The following is a 22429-nucleotide window of genomic DNA, read 5'->3' as shown; positions in this document are numbered from 1 at the left end:
CAAGCAGCTATAGACTGGGCTGTTTGTACTGCATAAGAGGAAGTGGCAGTCTGCTTATGGCAAGGGTGTCAAAACCATGGCCCGGGGCCCAAATCCGGCCCTTGATACAGTTCTACCTGGCCCACCAGATCATATACTTTTATAACAATCGGCCCACCCAGTATGAGGTCTGCAGATTTCCTCCAGTATAAAAATGTGAACTTAACCTTGATGATTTACAATATCCCAGAGGAATCATAAAAATTATAAATGGTAAAGGGTAGAACTTATTAGATTAAAAATCAAAGTTATATTTTGACCTTTTAGAATCACAATTTAAAATTTGAAGTAAAAGTTTGATCTTTTAAACTTATAATTTTGTGTTTTATCTCACATTTTGATTATTAAAACTCATAATTTTGACTTTTTCTGTTATATTTTGACCTTTCAGAACAACAATCTTAAATTTTGAGCAATATTTTGACTTTTAAAACTCATGATTTTGAATTTTATTTCATATTTTGACCTTTTAAACTCATGATTTTTACTTTTTTTCTCAAATTTTGACATTTTCAACTTTTCCTAACTTTTACTTGTATATCTTATTTTGACCTTAAAAACTAATGATTAAAAATTGTATCTTATTGTTTTGACCTTGAAAACCTGTGATCTGGAATTTATCTTTTTTCTGGCCTTTAAAACTAACAATTTTGGATTTTATCCAATATTCAACCTTCATTATTTTGACTTTTATCTAATATTTTCACCATCAAAAATCATGATATCAGCTTTCTGTATATTTGCCTTTTGAATACATTATTTTGACCATAAATATAATTTTTTTACCTTTCAAACCAATAAGTTTGACTTTTTCATCTCAGATTTTGAGCCTCTACACCTCTGTTGACTTTTTTAATATCAAAGTCATGTACAATCAGTGCTAAGCCCCCCCCCCCAAAATAATTAATTTCTGGTGAAAGCAAGGTTGACATTTTATGGTTAAAGGGATACTTCAACATTTTGGCAAATTCACCCATTGCCATAATTCCTATAGTCTTTGTAATAGGTTCATTTCCTTTAGTTGTCGATGCAAGCTGTTTCTAGATCTGGGGGGACCGATATACCAGCTGCACAGCTAACTCTATGGAAGCAGATGGTATTTTTTCTTTCCCTCATCAAACTCATCAAATACACAATCCAACAACTACAAAACGCTCTCATGGACAAGTTGTGACCTGCACATTCACCATGCTATGAAATAATAACATGTAACTATGTAACATAACAACACATGAAGCAAATACTTGGAACTATTTCTTGAGTGAACCACGAGGCGGAGTGACACAGTGCAGCAGCCATGTCTGGAGTTCCGGCTTTGCATTTAACTTTAAAACATCTCCGTCTCGTAATGTTCCATGATTATTTCATAGTGTGGTGAATGTACAGATCACAACTTGTCCATGAGAGTGTTTTGTAGTTGTTGGATTGTGTATTTGATGGGTTTGATGAGGGAAAGCAAAAAATACCATCTGCTTTCATAGTGTTAGCTCTGCAGCTGGTATATCGGTCCCCCCAGATCTAGAAACGGCTTGCACTGACAACTAAAGGAAACAAACCTATTACTAAGACTATAGGAATTATGGCAATGGGCGAATTTGCTGAAATGTTGAAGTATTCCTTTAAATATTGACCTGTTAGGCCCTCAGGTTAGACCCAAAGTCAGAGTTTGACACCCCTGGCTTACAGGCTGCATCAGACTGCATGTTTTAACTCTTTCAATGGCACTGTGTCAGACTATGCAATACAAAGCTTGTCCCGTATTGGCCGACAGACTGGAATACTCCTGACCACGCCGCTGTCACGACCGCCTGGGTGAAGGTGTGCAAATCCATACGGCATGCGTGAGGCAGGTCAAGGAGTTTCAATCATGGCTACAACAGAAGCGCTCCGTGTGATGCTAGCAGTCCTGATGCTCTCAAAAGAAGAAAAAACAAAGAAGGAACTATTGTGGACTCATTGCTGTTTGTCAAGAAGAGGACAATATGGACAGGCTATCTCTCCAAAAGACTATGGAGGTATAAATGTGGTAATGTCAATTAAGTTAGCCTAGCTATGCTAGCCTCTCAGTATTTCAACATAAGATCTAGATATATGTCACTGTGGTGACGTGATGATGTGGTGATCATGGTGCATCTTGGACGCATCGTTGATTCTGTCAACAACAAGAGTGTTTGTTGTTCCCCACGTTCATGTTTGATATCTGATGATAGGTTGCAGCAATACCCGTCACAGCTGAATTTGTGTGGTCTGACCTGGCCTTTAGCCTTTTTGTCCAGTGTGGTTTTACATTTCAGCCCTGGTTTTGCAGTTTAAGCTAGAACGTATGCTTGTATATTAAAAATTAGTTTACAAATATGCAATCTGTTTTTATGGAATGCCTGGTCCCTTTACACGTGAATAAACTTCAACAAAACATTCCTCAAAACTGGGATAAGAATGGTAACATCTAACCCTAACCTGGCACAACAATGGGCTGTTGATTATAGATAGGATCATAAATAGAGACCTGTGCCCATGCGTACCAGTAGACTGGGCTGGTGAGTGATCTGTGTTTGGCTGTGTTGCATAGAGCTCTTGATCAGGTTATTGCATACAGGATGTTTGAGCCACACAGTACGAGAGTCGATATGTGCCATGTGAAAAACAGAAGATGTGCATCTTCTCGCGCAGTTAGGTCTGCCCCGCTAGATGTCGTAGCTCCTGCTCCTCTATTCTGCAAGCTGATTGGCTAATATCCTCCAGCATCTCAGGGTTCTTCTTCATGGAAGGCGAGCTGTTGGAGACAAAACACAAGGAACACACTGAGCTCTTTGCAGAGGTTTGGTCTTCAGGTGGGAACAGACAGGACTGTTACATCCTGTTAGGGGCTATAGAGGCTGAGAATTGACAGAGTTTGTGATAACACTTCAACAACATGCGGAAAATAAGCCGGTCCAGACCAAGCAACCTCCAGTTGTTGAAAAATGAAGCCAGTGCTGAAGTGCACAAAACTGCATTTCCTAAAGTGTTAACTTGAGGTTAGTTATAAAAGTCCCAGAGGTCCCATGTCTGAATGCCCTTTTTGCCTCAGTCAGCTCTTCATGATGCTGGCCACCTTTGGTGAAATCACCATCATCCTCAGCTGAACATGCGATCACCCCTGCAGTATAATAACCTAAGTCAAGAGTGTTTAATAAGCTTTTCAAGATGGCAGCCGCTTCAAAAAGAAAGAATTTCTACCTAGCTAGTGAAGTTGTTGCCATGGTGCAGGACTCCTTCCCTACTGGTTAGTTGTAAGGTTTTCTATAATAAAGGCTAGGCTATAAACGTTGCAGTTATTTAGTCTTTTTAGTGAGTTAAATAGTAGGGCTGACAGCTTCCATTCGATTGGTCGGTTGTGGTCGGTAAGGATTAGATGACTTAGGCCAATTTATGAAAGTGCCTTTGTGACTTCAGCCAAATTACTTCTGGAATAAGTGACAGTGCACTTCTTTTCTCCCCACTACTGTGACAGACCATGGGGGAGGGCGAGACACAAACATTTGAAGATGTTAGTGGAGCACACAGAGACATGCTGCTCCATCTCTTTAACCATGGTCTCATTGTCATTGTCACTGGATGGAGCCCGATGGGGTAATTATGGGTATTTATGTTCTTTTACGGTCCATGTGCCGTTTGTCTGTTCCTTTTTATGATGAAAATAACAGGCTGTGTAGGAGACATAAGTTTTAACACACATGGGCTACTCTCTTCAAATAAAAGTAACAGGAGAGGTTCATATCATCACCTTAATACCAGGTAGGACTAGTCCTGTGCAAATACGCAAGACTAGCTAAAAAAGTACTAAAACTCTGACTCAAAGTAAGTTTAGTTTTCATCAAGGAGACTAAAACTAGACTAAAACACAATTTAGTTTTCATTAGACAGCCAGAATCCAAGATATTTCTGCTCTGTGGGTAAATCCATAATAACACAATACATCTCGATGTATCTGTAGCTCCTCTGCCTCTCAGCTGTAGACAGAAGGGACCCCATGATGACAGAGAGCACTGAATGCACCAGCATGATTTTTTGGTAAGAGATGCACTAGACCAGTGCTTCTCAGCTGTTGGTTTAGACCCAAAAGTGGGTCGCAGAGCGGTTTTCAGTGGATATATGACATTGACAAAGTCAGAAGCAGATAAAAGGAGGAGCTGGGGCGGAGGAGGGTTGAAGAGCAGCTTGCAGAGAGAGCAGCAGAGCATGGCCAGGCAAGAGTAGTTTATATAAGGCAACATGAGAATGACTGGCCAATAGCGTGCTTAGAGCAAATCAGCTGACCACCAGCTGACGAGGGCTTGCATTAGATGCAGATTCAGATTAGATGCAGACAGGGGCAGAGCTCGACTCCGTGGCCTGCCTGAAATAATGCGAAACGCTTGATCTAATGGCTGACAATGCAAAAAAACAATAATTTCCAGATTTTTGGGGATATCAGGGGGCCCTGTTTAGCCCCAGCTGCTACTGGCTCTGCCCCTGAATATTACTGGCACTGCTATTTGCTGCTGAAACTCATCAGGAGGTTAGAAAACAAGAAATTATTATTTGGATTTCCAGTGTTTTTAGCATGTACAGGACTGTCTCACTTTAGTCACAAAAACATCAATGAAGTCTTCCTGCTGAGTGAATGTTTACAGAATTAGCATGGTAGCAGCATCTTGTGCTAAAAATATGAAGTACAGCACATTCAAGCACAAGCTTCATGCTCAGATGTGGGCAATATTTCATTTTATTTCCACAATTTGCTGTGAGCCAATCAAAACTGGACCGCCATAGTTTGGACACCCCTGGCCTAAGTCATCGAATTCTCTTAAGTTACAAAACTGAAGGTTTTTACATGGGCTGTCAAAATTGGCGTGTTAATGCGGATTAATCCATCATCATGGTTAATCTGATTAAAAATTTTAATGTAATTAACCCATCTACAGTGCAGAATGACTCAAAATCCCTGAAACATCTCTGGCAACGCATTTCGGGCAGTTTGTCCTGGTAGGGTTACTGTCGAACATGCGCAGATGGGCCGTTGATCCGGTAGTGACCAACTCAATATGGAAGACGCTAAACAGCACGCTGGCCCTCTTGATGGGAAATTTGAGTACAAAAAAAAAACACGACGGGACAGTCGACCAACATAAAGTATTATGCACATTCTGCAGGAAGGAGTTTTCTTTTCACCGAAGCACTTCCAGCTTAAAATACCTCATTAACGCGACACATACATCCTTTGGGGATTCTGCTAGCACTTTGGCTAACGCGTCGCCAAGCTTGCAACAAACCACCCTCAGTAAGTCTACCTCGGACAAACTGACTGACACAATTGCCAAGTGGATTGCAACAAACTGCAGACCCATTGATAACATGTCTGGCCCGGCTACATTTCTTGATTTAAAAATTTGGCTCAGTTGAATTTGTAATTGAATAGCCCTGGCATTTATATTCCCTTCTTTCTTTAGTCTGTTTGCTTATGCAAAATGAAACACGATTAATATAGATTAAAAATGAATGATATTTAATCATCATTAATCAAAATTAATCTACAGCAACCGTGTGAATAATCTGATTAAAAATTGTAATCGTTTGACAGCACTAGTTCTTACATATCTAACTAGAAAAGCACTCAGAGAGTGCAGACCTCCGCCATTAGTGCTATCTCCCAATACTACAGAATCTTTTAAAAAATTCCTGGATCCAGACAGTGATCCAGATCACTCCCAAAATCTCATCAGTTCTTCCTTATGCCATTTCTGACATTTCCTGAAAATTTCATGACAATCGGTCCATAACTTTTGAGTTATGTTGCTAACAAATGAACAAACAAACAAACCCACCTGATCACATAACCTTCTTGGTGGCGGTAATTATCTTATCGCCCTCATGTAAGTCTGCCAAAATAAACCATAATAATAAACTGATCAATTCTGCCTTTTTTAAAAGGGGACCCATAAAAAAGCCTGCCCCCCCAATGCCATAAATCAACAGCACAGCTCCACAATGCACAAGGACATCCAGCTCTTAGTTCACCAAAGAAAAGCATCAGAAATGTTGATTTCCTGTGGTTACTCTAAATTCATTCAGTTGTAAATTAGAACAAAGTGCATGGAGTAACAGCAACACATTTCATCCTGTTCCTTAAACCTCCCAGAAACCCAGCTGTCTCCTTTGGATGAAGCTATGTGGCGGACCAGTCAGCTCAACATAAATGAGATCAGCAAGGATGTCTACATTTGCTCTGGGTAAGGCAACATACAGTGCCTGTAAACAGTATTCACCCCCTCGGGTGTTTAACCCTTTCAGTGACTTTATAAATCAATCAAGTCAACATAATTTCCCTTCTTTTTGCAACAAAAAAACCACCCTCTTTAGTGTCAACATAAAAACAGAATTCTTCAAAGTAATGTTAATTAAATAGAATTCTCCATTCTCCTTGTTGTCTTTACACCAGTTCAGTGTCTTTTTCTCTCTATGCTTCAGCTCGTTGTCTTGCTGGAAAATAAACCTTCTCCCAAGCTGTAGCTCTCTGTCAGACTGAATAAGATTGTCCTCCAGGATTTTTCCTATTTTTTGTTGCATTCCTTTTACTCTCTACCTTTACAAGCCTTACTGGACCGGCTGCTGAGAGGCATCCCCACAGCATGATGCCTCACAGTGGGGGTGATGTGTTTGGTGTTCTGTCTGAGGGTCAAAAAGCTCCGTTTTGGTCTCATCAGACCAAAGACCTTTCTTCCTCTTGACACTGAAGTATCCCACATGCCTTTTGGCGAACTTTAATCTGAGTTTTCTTCAACAGTGTCTTTCTCTTTGCCACTCTCCCATAAAGCTTTGACTGATGAAGAACCCAGCCAACAGTTGTTGTCTGCAGAGTCTCTCCATCTCAGCTAAAAGCCTAAAACCTCATACATGGTGTTGGAAACTTCATGTATAACATCACCTTGCAGACCCTTTACTGCAAAACATTGGTGTATGTAAGCAAATTGAAAATAAGGACTAAAAGTAGGTCAAAGTCAGCATTTTCACCATCATTTGGTTTCAAAACACATTTTTAGAAACTAAAGGGTGATACCACCAGACTACGTCCATACAGTCTATGCTCCAAACAAAGGAAACACTGTTCAAATCTTAGAATATCATACTCTATTCCCTAGCAAATAGAAAAGAGTGTCCACCTAGTAAAGATCGACCTCCAGGAAAACTGAGTTGCATTACCTCATGTCCCAGTTCTCTACATCCTCCACCGTGTCAGGAAGAGGTCTGCCTGCAGTTTCAGGAAGTGCCAGAGCCAGGACAGCACCCAGCAGCGGGGAGGTACCAAAGATGATCAGCGGTGTAGCGGGGCTGTTGTTATGAAGCATGTTGATAACAGGTGCTAACACGCCACCCATCCTTGCAAACATACTTGATACACCTATTCCTGTTTGCCTGCAGGAGCACATGAGAAAACAGAAGGCAGATGTTTTGAAACAGAACCTGAGATCATGTGAGTCCAAGCAAACAAATGTGGAGGCATGTCTCACCGAAGCACAGTGGGGAATATCTCAGCAGTGTACACATAGATTATAGCAAAGGAAGCCGTGATACCAAACTTCCCCACCATGGCAAGACCAGTCAGGACATTTGGGTGATCTGCAGAAGGAGGAATATTAATACCAGAGCAGTTATCTGCATTTTTAGTCATTGGTGATTGAGATGAAAATGCACATTTCCGTCTGAACAATGAACAAATACACAGTGGTCATCATACCTGCAGGGACAGTGAGCATGAGCAGACATGCAACACCTCCGACAGCCAGGAATCCACTTTGAGAGAGTCGGCGACTGCAGGGCAGGACAAGCAGGACAAGAGAGCGAGCCGGGATCTCAACCAACCCAAAGACAAACTGGGTAAGGTAGAGGTCTGTGCCTAGCCTGGAGACGCCCAGAGAGAGGCCGTAATACACCAGCACATTCACAAACCTGGAGGGTAAATAAAGGACAGTGGCATAGAAGAGAAAGGAATGAAAAGGACATCCATTTTCTACATCGCTCATCCTGGGGGTTGCTGGGGCTGGAGCCTATCTCAGCCGTCACAGGGCGAGAGACGGGGTACACCCTGGACTGGTCACCAGACAATCACAGGGCTGACATATAAAGACAGACAACCAGTCACACTCAAACTCACACCTACGGGCAATTTAGAGTCAACAATTAACCTAATGAGCATGTCTTTGGTGGTGGGAGGAAGCCTGAGTACCCAGAGAGAACCCACGTGTGCACAAGGAGAACATGCAACTCTGCACAGAAAGGCCCTGACTGGGAAGTGAACCAGGGACCTTCTTGCTGTGAGGCAGGGGTGTCCAGACTTTTGCCATAGGGGGCCACATACAGAGATACACAAGGATGGTGGGGCCACTTTCATATACCTCATCTTGATATTAAAGAAAGCAAAACAAATCTAATACAGGTAAAGATATGTGCAGTGATTGGGTATGCTTAAATGGCTAGTTCATGTCTGACAAGGCAAACATCCAGTGATTTTTAAGTATTTTGGGGAGGTCAATCAGATTTCAGGTCAGCTCTGGCTACCACTGGCTCCGCCCCTGGAACATCACTGGTGCTGCTTTTTGCCGCTGTAATCTATCAGAGTGGTGTATATCAAGATATCTTTATTATTTTGGTTGCCAATGTGTTTTAAAGTGTCTCAGTTTAGTCCTTAAAAAATCAGCATAAAATCTTGTCAAAATGTTTGTTTACAGTGTTAGCATGGTAGCACTGCCTTCTGCTGAAACTAAGAAAAGTAATACAGTCTAGCACAAGCTTCATGCTCTGTTGAGGGCCATATTTCATTTAATTTAAAGATTTTTGGGGGGCCAATCAAAAATGTGCCGTGGGCCACATAGTTTGGACACCCCTGCTGTAAGGCAACAACGCTAACCCCTGCACTGCCTTGCAGCCCTGAAAAGGGCACGATAAAAGGAACCAGCTAAAGAGCATATGCATGCACACACACACATTGAATTTACCAGATGTAAAACAGGATGACAGCCCTCTTCCTCATCTGAGGAGTTCGGACCAGATCCACAGCAGAATGGTTTTGCTTGGCTCCACCTGATATCTTCTCAACCTGGACACATGGAAACCCAGTTCTTTTTTTAATATTAACCTCTGATGGATGAGATTGACCAGCTACTAATCCAAAGTCACTCCAAAAATGTCATGTGAGGCACATCTTTCTTTTTCATAGAATAATTTTTTTGAAAAGATCTGTAAATGGAAATGAGTGTGTATTTCACTTTTCTAGTCGTCTGACTCCTCAAAGCGCTTTCACACTGCAGGTAACACAGTGCCGTGAAAAAGTATTTGCCCCCTCTCTGAGTCCTGATGTTTTCGCATATTTATCACACTTAAATCTTTCAGATCATCAAACCAATTTTAATATTTCACAGAGACAACCCAAGTAAATAGAAAATGCAGTGTCTGAATGATTATTTAATTTTTGTGGGGGGGGCAAACCTATCTGGCCCTATGTGAAAGAGTAATTGCCCCCTTGTTAAATCATGAGTTAACTGTGATTAACTACAGTTCTTGGAAAGCTGAGTTCAGTTTCTCTGGCCACACCCAGGCCTGATTACCTCCAGATTAGCTGAATGTAGAAATCCCTTAAATAGAAGCTGTCAGACAAAGTGAAGTAGGCTACAAGATCTCAGAAAGAAACGCATCATGCCACCATCCAAAGAAATTCAAGAACAAATGAGAAACAAAGTGATTGAAATCTGTCAGTCTGGAAAAGGTTACAGAGACATTTCTAAGGCTTTGAGACTCCAGAGAACCACGGTCAGAGCCATTATCCACAAATGGAGAAAACTGTGAACAGTGGTGGACCTTCCCAGGAGTAGTCGGCCAACCAAAATGACTCCAAGAGCGCAACGACGACTCATCCAGGAGGTCCCAAAAGAACCCAGAACCACATCCAAGGACCTGCAGGACTCACTGGCCTCAGTTAAGGTCAGAGTTCATGACTCAACCATCAGAAAGACACTGGGCAACAATGGCATCATGGGAGAGTTCCAAGGCCAAAACCACTGCTGACAAAAAAGAACACAAAGGCTCGTCTCACATTTGCCCAAAAACATCCTGATGATCCCCAAGACTTCTGGGAAATATTCTGTGGACTGACCAGACAGAAGTAGAACTTTCTGGAAGGTGTGTGTCCCGTTACATCGGGCCTAAAAATAACACAGCATTTGGTAAAAAGAACATCAGACCAACAGTCAGACATGGTGGTGGCAGTGTGATGGTCTGGGGCTGCTTTGCTGCTTCAGGACCTGGACCACCTGCTGTGATTGATGGAAGCATGAATTCTGCTGTCTACCAGAAAATCCTGAAGGCCAACGTCCGGCCATCAGTTCATGACCTCAAGATCAAGCACTCTTGGGTTATACAGCAGGACAACGACCTGAAACACACCAGCAAGTCCACCTCTGAATGGATCAGAATAAACTAAATGAAGGTTCTGGAGTGGCCAAGTCAAAGTCTGGACTTAAATCCAACTGAGATGCTGTGGTGTGACCTTAAATGGGCAGTTCATGCTGGAAAACCCTCCAAAATGGCTGAGTTACAACAATTCTGCGAAGAAGCGTGGAACAACATTCCTCCACAGCGATGAGAAAGACTCATCAGCAGTTATCACAAACGCTTAATTTCAGTTATTGCTGCCAAGGATGGAACAACCAGTTATTAGGATCAGGGGGAAATTACTGTTTCACACAGGGACAGATAGGTTTGGACCCCTCCCCCCCCAAAAAAATTAAATAATCATTCAGATGCTGCATTTTGCATTTACTTGGGTTGTCTTTGTGAAATATTAAACTTGGTTTGATGATCTGAAATGTTTGTGATAAATATGCAAAAAAGTCAGGAATCAGAAAGGGAGAAATACTTTTGTGGTGTTCACTCCACATTCACACACTAATAGTGGAGGTTGCAGAGAACAGCCATCAGTGGCTAATCCCATTCAAATGCATCCATACCTTTTACACAGGGGGAGCAAACCGGGGTTCAGTGTCTTGCCTAAGGACACCATGACATGTGACTGCAAGATGACCGACTCTGCCTACTGAGCTAAAGCCCCCCCCCCCACAAAAAAATACACCATTTATGTGCCATAAATTCTCACTAGAGCAGTGGTTTTCTACTGGTCTAGCATTAGGATCCAGCATCATTTCCTTAGAGGCAAATCGCAACCCAAAGTTTCAATCATATCTCAATGCTATTAATGGCAAAAATAGTGCCGTACGGAATAGAAATGGGACAAAGGGGCTGAGACAATTCCCTCAAAATAAAAGCACATCACAGGTGTTTTTGACTCGTATTTTGACCCACTAAAAATGGCTTCCTGACCCACCTTTGGGTCCCAACCCATCAGTTGAGAACAACTACACTAGAGCAGTTTATCTATAATTATTCCCAGTGTCTAAAAGTATGACCAAAAAAATATTTTTTCTACAAACTACAGAGAAATCTAAACTTTCTGTCCAACTCAACCAGATTTACCTTGCAGTAGGTCTGGTTAAAGAGTAGAAAGCAGGGAAGATGAGGTTAAAAAGTGCTAGGACATTAATTTCTATGTCCCTGTTCATCTTTTCTTACTAAAACATGAGTATGAAGAGAATGGGAGTGTCTAGAGTTGTGTATCAGAAGATAATACCTGAACAACAGGAGGTAAGACACGTCCATTCACAAGCGCTGCTTTGCGGAGAAGTGCGATAGCCTCCTCCTTTCTGTTGTTGGCCAACAACCATCTGGCCGACTGAGGAAGCACCCTGATGGGAGAAAGAGGGAGTAATCAGGAGAGAGGAGATAGAGAGGACAGAAATAAAAGAATGTGATGGAAAAAAAGGGGAGAGAGCATTCATATCTTAATGTATCAGTGCACAGCGGATCTAATGCCCAGTCATTATCCCACCATATATAAAAGATGAGCAGGAAGCCAGGGACTGATATGGCCAGTTGCAGCATTCTCCAGTCACGTATCAAGTATGCTATGCCTGCGAGCGTCATGTAGCCGAGGCCAAACGCGTAGTCTGTGATGATGCCTGCTAGCATGCGCCTCTTGGTGCACGTCCACTCTGTGCCTTTAGGGGAATAACACACAGGGTTTGGAGGGAGAGGAGGGGAGGAAAAATCACGGGAAGAGGGTTAAGCTCAGGTGGTTTAGTAGAGGAAAGAGTGGAAAGGATGTGTTTTCTGGGATTGGACAAAAAGCACAAAATTAATGAAACATGAGATCATGACACATGCACGGTTTCTAACAAGCTGTGGTGACATTTAAGTTTTAACACGAGGTACAAGTCAGGCTGACCTCAAAGTTTGTGCATGCAAAAACAAAATGCATTGAGGCTCTTGGACTTGAGAGCGACCTGAGGTCAAAGGTCATTGTGACCTTACATGTAGTAAGACTGCAGTGACCTCATACTATACTGAGGGATATCATAGCTTCTCTTAGGAGCGTCACTTTCCTTTTTGAGCACATACAAACATTTCTGTGTGTTTTCTCCCTGGAGACTAACGTAAACATGAAGAAACCTACAGCAGGACACCATCCATGCTTAGCAAAGCCACAGAGATAAATACCCACATGGCAGCAGCTCTAGTATGAATGCTTAAATAGGTTTGGGAATCATTTAGAGCAGTGGTTCTCAACTGGTTGAGATTTTTGGCCAGTTAGATGTATTTAATTAAAAAAAAAAGTAGAGATTGGGCTTAAGACAGTACAAAAGACAATGAAACAGGACAAACATACATGTTTATAGCCTCATAGACAATTTGGTGCAATTTCTTTCCATGGCTCACATCTGTGACCCACTGAAAAGGGTTTCGTGACTCATCTTTGGGTCCTGACCCACCAGTTGAGAACCACTGATTTAGAGAGCCTAAGAGGCAGCAGAATTTGAAAAGCTTCTATGAAGGTTAAAAGGAAACGGAAGAGTGCTAGATGGATATCAGCTGATTACTCACATTAAATGTTTAAAAACACTCTACAGAACAATTAATAATTCTAAGTTCCTTTCTTCGGAAAATGTTACAAGCCTAATAATAAATAACATTAATTTTTTCATCATTATTACATAAATATACAATAATGCTGCATTTTTCTTACTTTTTAGTGATGCATCTCAACCTTTCCTTCATTTTAAACTAAAATAAAAAAGGAAATCTATGAAGCATTTACATGCTGCTGTTTAAAGAGTGTCTGTTTCATAAGTACCCAGCACAAATGCATTGATGATGACCCCAGAGATGGTGGTGCCAACTATAAAGCGAAGAATCACATAGACTGGGAAGTTGGGTGCAAAGGCCACAGCGACTCCAAACACAGTCTGCAGAGCGATGGACAGCAGCAGGACGAAACGGCGGCCGTACCTTCCACACAGAGAGAAAGCATGGGTTTACTGTAGAAGCACATGCATTAATGGGTGAACCACTGTGACCGTGTTAAATCAGTCAGGCACGTATGGAGGCGTTAGCGTATGAAAGCTGCCACACCTGCAAACACACAGGGGAAATCTCTCCGTCTGCCTGCCTCTGTGTCTGTCCCTGCAGCCATGTTTGATGCTGAGGACTCATATCAGTGCAAATCTGAGGTTACTGAGCGTAAGACTGAGAGAAAGCATCAGCCTACCTGTCAGCCATGGCTCCAAAAACAACAGATCCCACCAGCAGACCAGACATATACACAGATGAACCAAGACTGTTCAGCCCAGCCCGGTCACACACCAGGTCCCACTGGAACAAGGAGAGAAAACACAGACAGCAGGTGTGTTAGCAGAACATGCACACACCCACCCCACGTTGTTTTCCACACTGACACCTGAGAGAAACTCTAAGCCTTTCCCTTATCTACTATTTCTAAGACCTTATCAAACAGAAAGTTAGCTTAGCCTAGCATAAAAAGTGAAAACAGTGTGGGCTGCTAGCTCAGCCCTGTCTGTACCTGCTTCATTAACGTGATAATGTTTGATAAGCTGTATTAAACCAGAGGCCTAAAAATAACATTTTTCTTACAGAGTGTGGAACTGCCTCTCAGCCAGGGGCAATCATTTCCTGAATCCTTCTCTGGTTGCCTAGCAACTGCACAAGACTTGATAAAGTTACTGCTGTAACATGCTCATAACTTTCCCTTAAATTGTTAAATTTAGAGGTTACACTTGGTGGATTTTTCCCCTCTGAGTGGAGCAGGCTGAGTAGTAGGGGAGAGTGGGGTAAGATTAACTGGTGAATAAACTGACCCAACCCTGTTTCTAGACACTATGTTTATTTCTTGTCATGTGACCACTCATTGAAGGGGAACCTTTCACTTCTGTCATGTTGTGAGGCAGTGATGGAAAACCCGAGACCAGGACTGGCCAAAAGTAGATATTTGATTACTAAAATGCTGTCGAAAAGCAATCTAGTTTTAGACATTCACAATCCAGGATATTTCTCCACTGTGGATAAACCTGTCAAAACACAAAGTATCTGTTGCTCTTCTGCCTCTCAGCTGTAGAAAGCTGGGACCCAGGTTTGCTGGGTGTATTTGGTAATGATGTGTACCCCCAGGGGCTCAAAACAAGAGTCAATAGCAACAGCAGAATCAGCTGTTTGGCATTGGCAGAGAAGATCTGATACATTTTTCATGGGTGCAGACCACATGCTCAGCTCTGCTGCTCATCCCACAAATGCATGATCCCTACAAATGTGGCCCCATTTAAAAGGGTAATAAACAGGCTTTCCAACGGTATAAGATTTATTACCAAGAAGCATTGTTACAACAAAGAAATAATGTACCAAACACAAATTTCCTTACTTTTTGTTCTAAGTTTATCTATTACCTCTTATATACTTTTCACCTATACTGAAGCCAGCCACCAGGGGGCGATTGAGATATTTCAGCTGCATATTTTTGGAGCCCTCTTGATGTCCATCACTGAGTTTGATGCTAATAAGCTGTGCTGTGATTGGTCAAATACGCATGCAGGAAAACGATCTTTTGTGTAGATTCTCAGAAAGAAAAATTGCACTCTCAATGAGCCTTAAAACGCAGCTTTAATCAAGACAGGAATGACAAGTATTTCTTTACCATGCCAGATTACACAAATACAATACCTATTTGATTCTTGTTTGAAAAGTTGTTTAGTTTAAGGTCTTATTTCAACTTTAAGAAAAAAGTCAATCAATAGCAAATTTTCCTAATTTAATTATCCTCCAGGGGCCAGATGGGAAGCCATGAGGGGCCTGATGTGGCCCCTAGGCCTCCAGTTGAGGATCACTGCTATAGGGTTTCTTTAATAACATGAACTAAACTTTGCTCCATGGTTTCCAATCAGATGTTCCTGCAACACATTAAGAAAATATGGGAGGTTTTTATGGAAGATTATGGCTGTGGATAGTGCAGAGAAGCCTGTGTTCACAGTGATATTGTTCAGTTATAGGCCATTAAGACAACTGGGCCACAGAAATTCTTCTAGACGTTGGGGATACGTCTAATTGTAGGCTATAACAGTGCAACTCAACATGTGGCTTTTTTGTGATTATTTGTGGCTCTTTTATGTCTTACTTTTTAAATATTATTCCCCCAGAAAACCTTTAAAAGGGGATTTTTTCCCGTTTTCACCATTTTTGCCACTTTCCACCCATTTAAGCTATCTTTTGCCATTAAACATCCCTTTTTTCCATTTTTGGCCATTTTGCAACTTCTTTTTTGCCACCTTTTCCCAGTTTTTTCCACTTTTATCCAATTTTTGGCCTCTTTTTACCATGTTTTTGACACTTTTTGTCCATTTCAGTGACCTTTTGCCATTAAATACATCTTTTTTTCCTATATTTTGCCCATTTTTGCAACTTCTTTTTGACACTTTTCTCCATTTTCCCCCTTTTTTTTCTCCATTTTTGCTACTTCTTGTCCAAATAAGCTACCTTTTGCGTTAAATACGACTTGTTTCCTTTCTTCCTAGATTGTTGCCTCTTCTTTTAGCCATTTTTTTGCCCATTTGCCATTTTTCTCAATTTTTTGCCACATTTTGCCCAATTAAGCTACCTTTTTGCATTATATACCACTTGTTTCCTATTTTGTTTGTCCATTTTTGCCACCCTTGACTGCTTTTTGCCCACTTTTGGACTTTTTTTTGTCACCTGTAACTCCTTTTTGTCACCTCTCACCCATTTTTGTCATTTTCTGACCCTTTATCCACTTTTTCTCCCCATTTTCTTCCCTTTTCACCCATTTTTGCTGCATTTTGACCATTTTTGCCACCTTTAACTTGTTTTTATTGCTACTTTAAGCTGTTTTTGCCACTTGTCACCACTCAGATTGTGGCTCTTACAAAGGTATTTTTCAACAGTTTGGCTCCTTGGTTGAGCAGGGTTGAGTACCACTGGTCTATAGTGAAACCATTGTGATTATTCTGAACTAGTTTATTTTACATTAGTAGATGTATTTTCATGAGCTACATGGAGGCTGATTGTATGTGTTGTATTAAGGTTAAACAGATTATATTCCGTGTGTGCAGCAGCATCTGTGGGTTATTATTATTATTATTATCATTACCTCTGTGACTGTTGTGCTCTGGAAAGTGTCGTTGCTGTACACCCAGCCGTGGCCACACGGGACGCGCTCGGTCCGGTTTTCCTGCAGCGGGACCTCGGAAGAGAAGCAGGAGGAATCCGAGGAGAGGCTGAAGTTCAAGCTGAACGTCCCGGGAAACAAAGACCGTGTCTCGGCTATTGTGTCCGGGCTCTCTCGGCAGTGGTGGGGCGGCGTGGCTCCGGTGAAGATGCTCACCATCATGTGGAAGGCGAGGAGGACCTGGGGTAAACAAATCCATATGTAGAGAATTTTCTGGTATTTCCCAAAGCCTCCGATGGCGGAGAGAAGTTGGTCGAAATTCATTTTGAATGCCAATTTTGAGATTGGCTGTATTCCAGTGGAGGAGCCAGCTGGAGGGAGGAGGGGGTTTCTGAGTGTAAACACCAGGCAGACAATAAATCAGAGCTGTGCTGTGATGTTCAGGGTGAACACGGCAGATCTGGCATGTGCTTATATTCTTCTCCTGTGACCGTCAGCTGTCCCGGAATGACCTGAAGAAATGATGAACCGAAACCATCCTCTTGCTGAGACTGCTTTACACAACACTTCTCTCCATGCCACACACATTCAGGATCCAGTGTGAGATCGGAGTCCCAAAGCTGATCCGAGGCACCATCAGTGTGAAGCACCAGAAAAACAAGCTCCTAGAACCCCCAGCTTACAGAGAAGAGTCAGACATCCACGCTGTTTCAGGGCTGTTGCTGTTTTCCACGCTGATCTGGATGTGGAGCAGCAGAGAGATGGTTTGGTTGGATGCAGCATATGTGTTACTTATAGGGCAGGGCTATAGCCTCATTAATAAATCCCATAAGAGACGCTCCGGTCTGAGACTTACATCACATCTGAAGGCGAAATGTTTTATCACAGACCTCCATTTTTATATAAAATAATGTAAAAGCTCCTAAAATCCCACCTGTCTTTAGAGTGAATTACAGTTTTCTTCCTTTTGCCAATTTGTGTTGTGTTCATGTAACACCTGCTGTAGGCTTGATTTAAAACGGTGGCTCATGTCTTCAGAAACCCTCTGCTGCCCTCTTCTGGTAGAAGAGGGAATTACACACTACACTTCCGGTCTTCGTACGTTTCCCGCCAATGATTGCTGATGCTCAGCACTTGTAAAAGTACTCACCCTCTCAGAAGTTTTTACCCTTTATTGATTTTATAAATCAGTCATGGTCAATATAGTTTGGCTATTCTGGAAAATAAATACACAAATAAAAAACTCAACTCTCCCAATCAGTGAAACAGGAATCATCTGAGTGTTTGGAAGGTCCAGTCACTGGTTAATCAGTATTCCTGGCAACCATTACACCAGTGGTTCTCAACCGGTGGGACGAGACCAAAGTTATAATAGTTTTGGATTTTTCATTAGTTTCTAATGGGCTCTATGCACGGCAGGGGGTGGCGTATTTCCGGTGGAAAATAAGACCGTTCCAAAACTTCCGCCCAACGATAGGTGCTAAACCAAAACGGAATCTAAACCTTCCTATTCTGCCTTAATTTGTCCGTTTCGTTGGTTTTTTTGTTTCAATTGTTGTTTGTGTTTACTCTACCATCATCACTTGGCATCCAAACATGCTAAAATGATTTTTCAAAAACAGGTGAAAAGCACTTCTGGACGTCGTTGCTGCGTGCTGCAGTGTACATCTACAGCTAAATTTAACTCCTCATTGACAGTCAGCTCAGGTAACTCATGCAAACAACGAGTAAACCGCAATGAATTTGCCATCATACGCCTTTCTCTTCTCCAGACTGGAAGTGTGGGAGCGGTCTAATGCCAAATGCAGAAGCAGTTCATGCATAGAGCCCATTTTATTTTTATTTCACTTTCTGTGTTTAATTTTAGTTTATTTTTTATTAGTTTTGACTGCTGGTTTGTTAGTTTAGTTTTTATTTTGCAAAAATGCTTCATTTTAGTTTAGTTTTTAGTAGTTTCGGGGGTTTTTCAGATAGTTGCCGGGGCTAGGTGAACATCACACATTTTTAAAAACATATTCAAACAGGCTACTCTTCACTTATCATTTTATTTATTTAAATATTATATTTGAATACAACTCCAGACATTAAACTACAACTATGTGAAGTCTTAACCAATCAATTCAGGCCTTTTTATATTCCCCAGACTTGTGTGTAGATGCCAGTCAGTCTGGCTGTGTCAAAGACTAAAACTAAGGATAATTTGTCTCTATTTTTATTTTGTTTTAGTTACAGTTGAAACCAGAAGTTTACATACACTATATAAAAAGGCACATAAACTTTTTTTTTCTCACCGTCTAACATTAAATCAGATTAAACTTTTCCTGTTTTTGTTCAATTAGGATTACCAAAATTATTTCTATTTGCTAAATGCCAGAATAATGAGAGAGATCATTTTTTAGACAATTTTTTTATTATTTTCTTGAGAGTCAGAAGTTTACATACATTTCATTAGTATTTGGTAGCATTGCCTTTAAATTGTATGACTTGGGTCAAATGTTTTGGATATGCTTCCACAAGCTTCTCACAATAGTTTGCAGGAATTTTGGCCCATTCCTCCAGGGAGAACTGGTGTAACTGAGCCAAGTTTGTAGGCCGCCTTGCTCACACATGCCTTTTCAGCTCTGCCCATAAATTTTCAGTGGGATTAAGATCAGGGCTTTGTGATGGCCACTCCAAAACATTGACTTTGTTATCCTTAAGCCACTTTGTAACCAGTTTGGCAGTATGCTTAGGGTCATTGTCCATTTGGAAAACCCATTTGCACCCAAGCTTTAACTTCCTGGCTGATGTCTTGAGATGTTGCTTCAGTATTTCCACATAATGTTCTTTCCTCATGATGCCATCTATTTTGTGAAGTGCACCAGTCCCTCCTGCAGCAAAACAACCCCACAACATGATGCTGCCACCCCCATGTTTCACAGTTGGGATGGTGTTCTCAGGCTTGCAAGCTTCCCCCTTTTTTCTCCAAATGTAACGATGGTCATTATGGCCAAAAAGTTCAATTTTAGTTTTGTCAGACCACAGAACATGTCTCCAAAAATTAAGGTCTTTGTCCCTGTGTGCATTTGCAAACTGTAATCTGGCTTTTTTATGTTTCTTTTGGAGTAATGGCTTCTTCCTGGGAGAGTGGCCTTTCAGCCCATGTGGGTACAGGACTCGTTTGACTGTTGATAATGACACACTCTTACCAGCTTCAGCCAGCATCTTCACAAGGTCTTTTGCTTTTGTTCTTGGGTTGAGATGCACTTTTCGGACCAAAGAACGTTCATCTCTGGGACACAGAACCCGTCTCCTTCCTGAGCGGTATGATGGCTGGACAGTCCCATGGTGTTTATACTTGTGTATAATTGTTTGAACAGATGAACGTGGCACCTTCAGGCATCTGGAAATTGTACCCAAGGATGAACCAGACTTGTGCAAGTCCACAGTTCTCTTCCTGATATCTTGGCTGATTTCTTTTGATTTTCCCATGATGTTACACAAAGAAGCAGTGTGTTTCAGGTGTGCCTTAAAATACATCCACAGGTGTGCCTCTAATTAACTCAAATGTTGTCAATAAACCTATCAGAGGCTTCCAAAGACATGACATCATCATCTGGGCTTTCCCAAATTGATTAAAAGCATAGTAATCTTAGTGTATGTAAACTTCTGACTTTGAAGAAAGTCATAAAAATTGTCTTTTCTCATTATTCTGGCATTTCGCAAATAGAAATAATTTTGGTAATCCTAGTTGACCAAAAACAGGAAAAGTTTAATCTGATTTAATGTTGGACGGTGAGAAAAAAAAGTTTATGTGCCTTTTTATATAGTGTATGTAAACTTCTGGTTTAACTGTAGTTTTGTAGTGCACTATACAGTTTTAGTTAGTTTCCAACACATACTGGTGGGGAAAGAGGGTTTAAATTAGTCAGCTTTGTTCGTCTTCTTTTTTATATCAGGTGTGTTTTGTATATTTGTGACACAGACTAATAAACTAAGCTAAGCATGCGCTGTTGAAATGTTTTTGGAAACTTGGGTTGCTATCTGTCATAAGACAGACTGCGGGGTCCTGAGGTCAGACTGCTGGGTCCTGAGGTCGGACTGCTGGGTCCTGAGGTCAGACCAGTTGAGAACCACTGAGGACAAAAGAACACTTCAAGCAACTCAGTGAAAAGTTTAAGTCAGGGGATGAATGCTAAAACATTTCCAAGGCTCTGAATGTCTCCCAGACTTTAGTTTAACCCATCATAAAAAATGAAGGAGTATGACACACGTGTGAATCTGCCTAGATCAGACCGTCCTCACAAATTGAGTGGGCATGCAAGAAGGAGACAGTAAATCCTGAGTCTACACACCTCTGCACTCACCGCTGATCTGAGTCATTACAAAGGAATCCTGGAATTTACAAACAGAGGTCTGTGTGTGTGCTGGTTCATAAGAACAATAGGAAAGGCTTGTGCTGTTTGTTAAGATTGTGGGAGAGTGAGCATTAAAACACTCTTACAACACTCTGTTGGTAAATGGTCTGCCTTACTGAAAGCAGCCGCATAGGCAGCTGATATCACTTCCCATAATGTGTAAGGATAAATTATGTAGAGCTTCAAGGCTTAATAGAAAACAGCAGGCCTGAAAATTAGCCTTAGATCATCCTAACATATAAAGAGCCACTGCCACAGGCTGAGACTGGAGTCAAAAATCTGTGTGTTCAAGAATTTCAGAATTAGAGCTTTCTTCAGTTACGTTTATGCTTTAATAGAATTACAATTAGAAAAGAGTGCGATCATGAAGTTCAGAGTACTGGGCGTGGAGGAACCGCTGACTCAGCTCATCTTCAAAGAACAATGGCTTCTCTCTTCTGCTCAAGTGGGAGGATTCATCGCATATTTATGGATATCAGATTTATTTCCGTTTATTCAGTGTTAAATTCAGTTATGATAATTCTGCACTGAGGACGAATGTCTGTGTTTTATAGAGACACATTAAAGAACTGAGTTTACCCTTTAACCAGTGCATCCTAAAATCTTTATTTATCTTTGTCTTGTTTGCATATTAAGTCAAATAAAACTATTACAATTATCAAATCAGGGGGATTGGGACTACCATATTCAAAGTATTACTTTGGGCTGCCCAGGTGGGACCCCTGATTTCATTGATGAGGGATCATTCATATGCTCGCTGGGTCAGTACAGAAAACAGTCTCTGCTCAATCCATGCATCCATCATCCATCCATCCATGCATCCATCCATCCATGCATCTATGCATCCATCTATGCATGCATGCATGCATCCATCCATCCATCCATCCATCCATCCATGCATCTATGTATCAATCCATCCATCCAAGCATCCATTCACCTATGCATCCATCTATGCATCCATCTATGCATCCATCTATGCATCCATCTATGCATCCATCCATCCATCCATCCATGCAACTATGCATCCATTTGCATGGATAGATGGATGGATGGATGGATGCATGGATGGATGCCTAGATGCATGGATGGATGGATGGATGGATGGATGGATGGATGCATACATGGATGCATAGATGCATGGATGGATGGATGGATGGATGGATGGATGCATGGATGTATGCATGGATGGATGGATGGATGCATAGATGGATGCATAGATGGATGCATAGATGCATGGATGGATGGATGGATGGATGGATGGATGGATGGATGGATGATGCATGGATGATAAATAGATGCATTTATGGATAGATTGATGGATGGATGATGGATGCATAGATGGATGCATAGATGGATGCATAGATGGATGGATGGATGATAGATGGATAGATGGATGGAT

At 41.5% G+C, this 22429-nt stretch overlaps 1 protein-coding gene across 1 annotated transcript; it reads right to left on the bottom strand.

Moving 5' to 3' along the window:
• Positions 1–1633: 1633 nt before the first annotated feature.
• On the bottom strand, positions 1634–17518 carry si:dkey-166k12.1 (solute carrier family 22 member 13). The gene is made up of 10 exons (XM_041808195.1): positions 16616–17518; positions 13712–13815; positions 13298–13452; positions 11996–12164; positions 11738–11852; positions 9054–9154; positions 7796–8007; positions 7569–7677; positions 7261–7473; positions 1634–2812 (listed from the first exon to the last, which is right to left on the bottom strand). Exons 1-10 carry the CDS (start codon positions 16955–16957, stop codon positions 2710–2712), a joined length of 1623 nt encoding a protein of 540 aa, XP_041664129.1. The 5' UTR covers positions 16958–17518; the 3' UTR covers positions 1634–2709.
• Positions 17519–22429: the final 4911 nt, after the last annotated feature.

The sequence above is a fragment of the Cheilinus undulatus genome, linkage group 16, assembly GCF_018320785.1.
Source record: "Cheilinus undulatus linkage group 16, ASM1832078v1, whole genome shotgun sequence".
Lineage (NCBI taxonomy): Eukaryota > Metazoa > Chordata > Actinopteri > Labriformes > Labridae > Cheilinus > Cheilinus undulatus.
Note: the sequence above shows the minus strand (reverse complement) of the source record. Positions and strands in the feature narration are given on the sequence as shown.

Coding starts and splice junctions, on each gene's coding strand:
- si:dkey-166k12.1 (XM_041808195.1), bottom strand. CDS start 16,957: ATGAATTTCGACCAACTTCTCTCCGCCATCGGAGGCTTTGGGAAATAC. Junction 13,453..13,711: donor TTTGGAGCCATGGCTGACAG/GTAGGCTGATGC, acceptor TCTGTGTGGAAG/GTACGGCCGCCGTTTCGTCC. Junction 8,008..9,053: donor GTCATCCTGTTTTACATCTG/GTAAATTCAATG, acceptor TTTACCCTCCAG/GTTTGTGAATGTGCTGGTGT.